At 39.2% G+C, this 9,349-nt stretch overlaps 1 protein-coding gene across 2 annotated transcripts; it reads right to left on the reverse strand.

The window, feature by feature from the left end:
* Positions 1 to 341: 341 nt before the first annotated feature.
* On the reverse strand, positions 342 to 3,760 carry LOC119898642 (dynein light chain 4, axonemal). Of its 2 annotated transcripts, XM_038712809.1 has the most exons (4): positions 3,664 to 3,760; positions 3,049 to 3,128; positions 1,563 to 1,646; positions 1,251 to 1,415 (listed from the first exon to the last, which is right to left on the reverse strand). In XM_038712809.1, the coding sequence occupies exons 2-4, from the start codon at positions 3,118 to 3,120 to the stop codon at positions 1,251 to 1,253; spliced, it is 321 nt and encodes a 106-aa protein (XP_038568737.1). In that variant the 5' UTR covers positions 3,121 to 3,128; positions 3,664 to 3,760. The 2 variants fall into 2 exon arrangements, with proteins under 2 accessions (XP_038568738.1, XP_038568737.1); XM_038712810.1 differs by lacking the exon at positions 3,664 to 3,760 and having other exon boundaries at positions 342 to 1,415; positions 3,049 to 3,120.
* Positions 3,761 to 9,349: the final 5,589 nt, after the last annotated feature.

Genomic DNA, 9,349 nt, shown 5'->3' on the forward strand with positions numbered 1-9,349 from the left:
AACACACCATCATTTACCTCTTTCCTTACATTAAACCTTGTGTATTTTTGGAAGCATCTTTGTTAGTCTCCTCCTCTGTGTATTTATTTATTTTTATTTTTTATTTTTTATAAAGAGCCTTGTAAAAGCTCCATGTGAAGCGTATCATTTTACTCTTTAAAATCAGGCATTCAAATTCAAAATCTATTTATACTTGAGACAAGTGTGTCATTTCACTCAGCAATGCTTCTACCCAATCCACTTTGCTTCCAACTTACCCTTTAGCTCAGCAGCAACTCTTTAATGAAGGCAATTGAACCTCTTCTGCTACTTATAAATAGTATGAAGAACACAGACTGCAGTTTAAGTTCCTATTTCACCACATTTCAGAGTTTATTGTACAGTCAGGTCAATTCACACAAAATGATCCATTGCACTGGATCATTAAAACTTGCATCAACTTCAAAACAATCACATTGCTAATATCACCGGCGGGGAGATATTCTTAAGGATTATTACAAACATCTTTAGAGAGAGAAAAGGTGGATTGGGTTTAGTGTTTGGCTCCACAGTTTAGAGCTTTAGGTTGTAAGAAGATGACACTGGTCTTTAAAAAGAAGTTTTTCAAGTCGCATCAAAATATGTACACATAAAAAATATTAAAAATTTTATTGAAAGACTAGTGCGGCTGAAGAGAGAGAAAGACATGTGAAAAGTTAAAGATGGCGTGGACGGATTACTGTTGCACAAACTGCTGAGGAAGGTGTCAATGAAACGTTATTTTAAAAAAAACTGTGTGTGTCCAGCACACACAAACATATAAACTCACTCTCACACATACGCTCCCTGAAGAGGAATGAGGATAAAAGGACTTTGGAGACCCTGCCTGTATTGTTTGTAAAAGTTGAACTTACGTACTTGCACACGCACTGTGACAAATGTTTAGGACCATGGATAGGGCTTCAGAGACGGATAGAGTTGAGAACAAAGAGAAAAAGGAAAGTGACATACAAGGCAGGAAGCTGTTTTTTTGCCTACCAGCCAAAGTGACTGCCGCACTCAAAATTCCCTTTCAACTTTTTTTCCCCTGCCAACAACATTTTTGAAGGACAGGACAAGATCTCCAAATGATGATTTATTTTCCGCCACAGTGGCTGGTAGTGTGGACAAACTAACCTGCCGCAACAAAGAGTAACCAGCGTTTGGCTGGTAGCTGGTGTTCATTTCCAGCCCAGTGACCACGTCAGAGGGGGAGGGGCAGTGAGGAGGTGCTACGAGCACTTCCACACACACACGGCCAGGCTCCCTCCAAAGAACATGTACAGCAGGTTCTTCACTTCGTGCGTGACCTCAAAGCCGAAGCCTTCACCGATCACCACGTGCCACGAGCTGCCGAATTTCTTATCCATGGACTCCTTGATCATCTTCGCTGCACTCTGGGAAAGACAGCAAGGACAAAAAGATTAATCAACAAAGACCATGACTTTGGTATAGGGAATAAGATCTTACAGTGTTAATAAAGCCCTGACAATAGGAATTTGTGACCCGAGCTACCAAATAATGCCAGCACAATATACACTTACCTCATTGTTCGTGGCAAACTTTTCACAGGCTGTAACGCAGAGCTCCATGGTCTCAACCCTCATTTCCTCTGGCATGTCTGTGTGCTGAAGACAAAAATATGTTATGGGTCTAGGTTGTCCTGTCTCTTCTATTACATACAAGTATGAGTAAGCTGCGAACAAAGAAGAACTGAACATTACGACTTGAGATATTGAAAACAATTTCAGAATTTTTGACAAACTCTAAAAACAGAGTCAAAGCAAAACAGTTAGCTGTATGCTGCAATCACAAGAGTAAAGGGCAACACACGTAAGGCTTGTTGTGTCACTTGATGCCTGTAGGACAAATTGAACATATCGTATAGACATAGTGAAGTAGCCAAGACATACTTATTGGGCAGAGAAAATGTGATCAAATTGCTGCTTTTCTGACGCATGTTGATGCTGGGAAATAGGACAGCAGGGTGTCGTGACAGCTTGACATGTGTCACCACATGATGTGTGCCAAGACAACACAGGTTTTAGCTCCTTTTTTGTATTGGACAACTATTTAATACTTTTCATGGGAATGAGTATCTTCTAAGGGAGACTGACTGTGCGCCATTATCCCCATATTTAAGCATTCTCACATCTCCTCCCTACTCGGCGACGGAGGATTTTCACTCTTTTGATTCTGGACCACACACACGTCGTACAAACTGGTTCTGTTTGCGTAAACCCCAATCCTAATGACAAGGTCAAACAAAAATGGTGTGTGATCAATAATTTAATTTACAGACCTGCACTGTCAACCACGGAGATGCCAGAATTAGGTCTGTGACTGACCAAATGTGACTGCAGACACAATAGTGGAGTGATAAATGTGCATGCAGTCAGAAAACTGTGCAGCACTGCCATCATTTGCCAAACTTAGAGTATATGATACCTAATGTTAGATCCATTTGAGCTACAGATTCTTCTCTACCCCTCCCTGTTTGCATCTTGTTGCATCTGTTGTCTAGTATGTATAGTATGTAGGCCTTGTGAATCATTGGAGCATACGGTATGTGAGAGAATGTCTCAGGTAAAATAAACGTGTGAGGGTGTCTTCAAAGAATCTTAGGTGTGCCTGGCGTCTATAATCAAAAACCATGGCTTATAAAACATAGTCGTTAACTGTGAGATTCTGTAGAGTAGACATACTCTCATGGATATAAGCTACAGATCACAGGCTGTGAACGTGTGTGTTATGGTGACTGAATTGGCACACAATGTAATGCAAGTGTCATCTGGAAGTTTTCTCACATCTCCAAAAAGCATAAAAGTTGTAAACTGACAGACATTTGCAAGCACATTTTATGTACTTCAGGAGACTAATCCATGAGAAACACAGCAGACTAAAATTTGCAGCCTACACAGCAAAAGAGTACACTAGTTTTGATGTTGTCATTGCAGAATGGGTTGCTCCCAGCCACTGTTAGGATGTTCTTGTCCTGTATCCAAAGACACTGTCCCGCATCTCTCCTACCCTGATGAGAGGGAAGCTGTGCAGTCTCTTGTAGTCGGCCTCCTCTTTCTTCCCCTCGCCAGTCCCAGCCATTCCGACTCCTGCAAAAAGATATTTTCTACATGTTAAAATATGAACTCACCTAGTTAGAAGGCATATTAAATGAGTGATAGAAAAGCATTTCACGAGGAGCACAGACAGTCCAGTATTGCAGAGCAAGCTCAGATCAGAAGCTAACAACACTCTGTAACATAACCCAGCTGTGGACGAGGATCACTAACTGTTAGCTAAAATCACTTAGCCATTGCTAGCTAGCTACAATAAGTATGTACTTAACAGAGGTGTTAATATGAGATGTCTTTTAGACAATGCCGACAGATATCCCACATCAAGGTTGGTTTGTACGCGTGACCAGGCTTGATCAGGCTAGCAACCGTAACTAGCGAACCATGTTTTCCTAGCTAGCTAATTAGCTTAGCTTGTGTGATAGCAAACAGCTGATGCTACCGGCTGATGTTTTATACCTCAAAATCGACTTATTTAAATCCCCGTCGTACTATTACGAGTTAGAATGTGTTGTCGGTACTTAATAAATGCAGAGTGACAGAGGTGAATACATAGTTGTGAGTTACTTACGAGGCGTTTGTCCAGCGAAAACTTCTGCTGTTTGACTCCAGTTCGGTTGTTAGGGAGACATTTTAAACAACTGAAGTCCTATAGGGAAAGTCCCGCCTACTACAGCCTAGCTTCGTCCTTATTGGCTCAGAGCCTGTCAATCTGAAGTGAAAGAGTCAATTATGTTAAATTCAATGTGGCTATGTACTATTACTATGTTCAGCTGCTGCTGTATTCCTTGGAGAGGGGAGTTTGTTGTGTTGGAGAAAGGTTTTGCTATTAGCTCCTCTATGTACACAACAAACTCCTCTCCTTCGTCTCCACCGGCTGGTCTAAGCTTCATAATACATCTCACATCAACACAGAATGAACCACATTTAATAAACATTCATCAATGATCAATATGTCTCCATACACAGAACATCAAAATGTATAAAAGCACAAGTAAACAATATGAAAAATAAATCAAATATCCAACTATAACACTTTAATGCAGTTTAAGGATAAAAAACTCACCCTCATTCCTGGACGACACCACCATATCCACATAAGCTACTTGGCCAAAGAAGTTGTTGTCGTCTCGTATTTTGTTCGGGCCTCTTAATTACTCTCAGGAACTATGTAACCTGTACAATAATTTACAGGAAAACGTTTGTTATTATATATTCTTCTATATTAAGTATTCAGTGTCTTTTATTTTGCATCACCTGTCTATTAAGACAAACAGTAAAACATCATTTTTTGCAGCTGCATATTCATTCCATGGCAATAACACACTGTTGTCGTCTTTTTATGGCCTAGAGTTCATTCAGGAAACTCAGCAACTAAGCCCATGTTTGTCTTCCCTGCTAACATGCATCATATGTATTACCTTATACAAATTGTAGCTAACTTTAATTATGATATAACAATACACTTATGTTGCACAGTCCCAATATACCTATCTATCTATCGATCTATAATGATCCCTGTCAATGTAATATCATTAGATCGTTATATTTGATCCATTAACATAAGCAGTACTTCAAAGCTTTGTTCTGAATGAACTGATTAACTGGCCTACCTGCCTGTCTACCTGCCTACCTGGATGCACACTGCCCCTGCACTCATTGTGCATGAAAATGTGTTTTGTGGGAGTGGTATTGAAGGGAGGACTAAATGGATGGGGTGTTATTTTTTCAGTTGGATAATATAGTCTAGTTTCCCTAAGGTTGCCTAACCTAGCTTTAATGTTGTTGATCATTTAGCGTTTATCTGCAGATCATTTTTACCGCTTTATATATTTTATTCTATAACAATGCAGCATATTTTGTAGATGATGTTTTGTGTGTAAAATCTTCACCAGTAAAGTAAAAAGTAGAATCTTTGTGTAGTGTAGTGAAATAGCCTATGCAAAAACTAGAATAAACTTCAAGTGAAGTGATGTGAATACACCTCATAATTCTATGCACATTGCTTGAGTAAATGTACTTAGTCATTTACTTTCAACCACTGTCTGTCTGCCTATTTGTCTGTTCAAAAATTACACTACTATCAGGCTGTGTGTGGGTAAAACCTTATTTCTATCCTTCCCTAATCAGCCCGCTTGCTGAATCTGACCCACATACCGCTGGAAACATCTGGGTGGAATCCCCAAGTGAAGAGTTTTGACCCAGAATTGCCAGCCTGCTCGACACACACATTCTCACACACACACAGACACACGCCCAAAATCACACTCACAAAACCACACAAAGCTTTAACAGCGAGATAGTATCAGGTTATCTGTGTGAGTCTTTTAACCTGGGATGTGCATTTAGCCTCACACACCTGCTGTAATAACCCAGTGGTTTTCTGAAACAATGACTCTCCTCTGGATTAGAGTGGATTATCAATCCCTGCAAAAGCAGAAAAACAGCCCACATGATTATCTTTCTCTCTTCTGCCCTTGTCTCTACCCTTCTATATGGAAACAGAAGAGGATGCAACTTGTTGACCATATGTTGAAAACCCACTCCTCACCTCTACTGCCTCTAGAGTGTGGTGGCTCAGATAAACAGAGAGCCATTAACTCATTGCACAGCAACAGATTATGTTATGAAATGTTTTGGCAGGGTCTTTGATCACCCAATTGACCGAGTTTAGCTACAACATTGGATTGAGAGTAAAATAAATACAGTGTGACAACACAATCCTGACTAAAGGTCCACTTACTTTTTTTCAGAGATTTAAATCATATCACAGTCTTCATCATCAAAAAGAGTTTGCTCAGTTGTTATAGCATAGCTGTCTGTTGAGATGATAGCTTAGTAGCTTTTGCTTGTTGTTTCTTGTATTTCAGATCCTTTTTTTATTTGTCTTTACTTGTCAGGTAACAGTTTAGACAAAGACAAGAAACACAGGAAGGCCCGTTCTCATTCCCAGAGCGTGAAATACCTACGCTTGTCACGTCCTTCGGTGTCTGCTACCAGTGCACATGGCACTCTTTAGTGTCATTCTTCAAAGCTAAAGGTAGGCCCATTATAAAAAACTGAGTACCATGTATTCAGGGGGTTAAAAAGCAATGCCAAGGGTTCCTGACCAAGCGTCCATGTGTGACGCAGAATTCAACGATGGACCTGGTAACTCAGTTACCAGGGCACCCCTAAAGTTCATTCTTGACCTTGGAAATAGTAGTTTGACAAAACAATCTTCTTACTTTTTCCAAAGTATTCATTCACTTCATCATGGACCTTGAGATGGAACTGCTTGGTAAAACTACTATTTCCAAGGTCAAAATAAACTTTAATGCTTATGAGCTAAATCAATCTGTGCTTCCATGTTTATGTCCCATATTAGATTAAAAATCTGCTTTTTTGTTTTGTTTTTCCAATTGTCTATTCAATTTTGTTGTTTTGTGAATATATTGGACAAGTGAGTTATGTTCATGCATATAGGATAGGACAGACAATGTGAAACAGGAGCAATTACAAGGAGCAAGGGGAAAAAGAAAAATGAAAATTGTTAAATGATACATGATTGATAAATGTTTCATCTGAAGGGAACAAATGTCATTTTCAAGTCATTTTCAACCCTTATTAGTTTAGATTTTTATTCAAAGATTTTTAAAGCACAGAATGGTGCTGGACTACAAGGTCAATGAACTGTAAACAAAGTAAATGAAAAAGTGTTTATGATGACATACTGTATGTATGTAGTTTGAATTATGAATTTATGAGAGAGCAAAAAAATTATAAAATAATGTATTCCCAACAGGAGGATGTTATTTGTTAGATCTTTATATATCAGTGTTAATGTGTGTTTTTTATTTATTAAAAAAGAGAAATAACAATGATTAGAACTTGTGCAAGTGGGTGTGTGTGCTGATCTTAGATCAAGTGTGAAACATCTTAAAATACACTGAGAGAGAGTGAGAGAGGGAGCATAAAATACCCAGGAGGAGGGACTCACAAAGAGAAGCGCCGGAGGGCCGGAAGGTAAGCAGAAATAAGAATGTCAAAACAAAGTAGAAGGATGGAGAAAAGGAGATGGAGGTGTTTTTGGCAGACGGTGCCAACTGGATCAAAGAGAAGGAGGAGGAGGTGGTGGTATAAAGACCTTGAGGAAAGTATTCATCATGATGGGGAAATTTTTATTGTTTACCACAAAAACATTTTGCGTTAAGTACGACATCCTGAACAAAAACAGAAAACTACTCCATTTGATGAAGAAAATCAAGGAAAATAGTTTGGATAATGGAAGAGATGTTTTGAGGGTGAAGCAGTTTGAGGTGAAGGATTGATCAACAGTGAAATAACAGAATGAAGATATGAAGGATGGAGGTGTAAGAACTACTTGGAGAGCTCGCAGCGATGAAGCGACTCATTGCAGTGAGAATAAAAAACATTTGTAATCTGTTGCTGTAGTCATGAGGAAGGCTGGCACACGCTGGGGTGGGGTGGGGGGGGTGGGGGGGGTCTGTGTATTTGTGTCTGTGTGTGACAGAGTGTGGTGGAGGGTCACACAAGGATTTCCATCATTTCTGCTTGGCTCAGAGAGGTAATTAAGGTGTTATCTATAATTCAACAGCAGAGGAAGCAGATTGAGAGGAAGACCCCATGTGACTCTGCTAACAAGCTGTGACAGAGATCAACAGAGAGATGGGGCACAGAATAAAAAAAATACTTACTCACTCACTGACTGACTGACTGTAAAGCTGATTACCCAATTGACTGATAGGGGGATGACTCGCTCATTCACTCACTGATTGATTTTGTAGTTGATCAATGGCAACAGGCGGCCAAATGAGGTTAGATTTGTGCAGTGTGAATTTATCATTTTCAAGGCTTTTTTATGCAATTGTCAATTTTATTTCATCACAACTGTTTGTTCTTGGCAGCCAATAATTACTTTTTGGGAGAAGTTGTACTACACACACACGTACGCACATCTGAGTCAAAATATTTGTTGAGTCCTTGGGAGCTCTATTAGTGATAACCAAGACTAAGAGGATAATGGATAATGTTTACTTTGTTCTCCATTTTAATTAAGTGTGTTAGCATGCTAGCATTTGCAAATTAGCACTGGACACAAAGTAGGCTACAGCGAAGGCTGAGCTTGTCGCTTTTTTTCTACGTATTTGGTCATAAACAAAAGTGTTGTTTAGTTGAAGTAAAATTATGACTTGATGATGGGATTCAACAAAGTTATTACAATTTACACTGCGGGAAACATGAATATGGGTACCAAATTTCATGGCAACCCATCCAATAGTTGTTTCACTAGAAAAGTAAAATGTGCTAGATGAAAAGTGAGGAGATCACCAAAGTCAATAAGAATCATCCTCTGGGGGAAATCAATTTCTGTACAAAATTTCACAGCAGTTCATCCAATAGGCTAGGCCTAGTCGTTACTTTCCCCTATTCCTGAATTAAGTTGCTTAAACTGAACTTGAAGATGACAGGATATACACAAGGGAGAGGTGGTGGTGGTGGGGTGTCAATAAGGCCCCAAACTCTTTATGACCATGATCCAGGAAAATCAGGCCACAAGGCAGAAGAGATGATGATAACTAAATATTGAAAGTCAGGCTGGATCCTTTGATGAACGAAGATTCTTCCAATATTTTTGGAATATCCCTTAAAATTATCTTAAGATCAGAATCACCTGTCCACGGCTTTATAATTCTGTTCAGAAAACATTCCCACAGTGAAGAGATGGGAACATCATCCACTGTCTGTTTTAAACCAGGAGGGAAGCAAGTGACACAAGGAGAAATGAGGAGAAGTTTTATGATTTTTATAAAACCTAAAATAATGTATTAACGAACTTTTAATAATAAAAAGTGCAGAAATTAGTGTAGAGTAATTAGTGCAGAAATTTAGTAAAAGAATTTTGGAGTGATAAGTATAGTTACTTCCGCAGCACTGCTTTTAGTATTGTTTATTAGTAATGGTGGTGTGTTTTCTACAAGTCGCTTTTGGGGGAAGAAATACCAGGACATATTTCTTTGGTCACAAAACTGAGTCTATGCACCCTAAGGAACATACAGGATATCATGACCAAGTGAAACAAATAATGTTAGCAGTGGGAGGTTACACATCTGAACACAGTTCAGCTGAGCCGAACGCCAAGAAACGTGTGTGTGGGAAGATCAGCAGTCACGAATCAGCAGTCTATGAGTAATCTATTATGTTTACATCAAAGATCAGACTTTCTGTGGTGTCTCTGCTGAATACTTGCTTCTCCA

The sequence above is a fragment of the Micropterus salmoides genome, unplaced genomic scaffold, assembly GCF_014851395.1.
Source record: "Micropterus salmoides isolate LMB-PRFRI ecotype aquatic unplaced genomic scaffold, ASM1485139v1 Ms_hic_scaffold_12, whole genome shotgun sequence".
NCBI classification, from domain to species: Eukaryota; Metazoa; Chordata; class Actinopteri; order Centrarchiformes; family Centrarchidae; genus Micropterus; species Micropterus salmoides.

Bases quoted from the DNA above. Each gene is read 5' to 3' on its own strand.
- LOC119898642 (XM_038712810.1), bottom strand. From the start codon at position 3,120: ATGGCTGGGACTGGCGAGGGGAAGAAAGAGGAGGCCGACTACAAGAGA. The intron at 1,647-3,048 runs GTAGGAGAGATG...TTTTGTCTTCAG, and splicing joins ACAGCTTCCCTCTCATCAGG to CACACAGACATGCCAGAGGA. The intron at 1,416-1,562 runs GTAAGTGTATAT...TGTCTTTCCCAG, and splicing joins AGTTTGCCACGAACAATGAG to AGTGCAGCGAAGATGATCAA.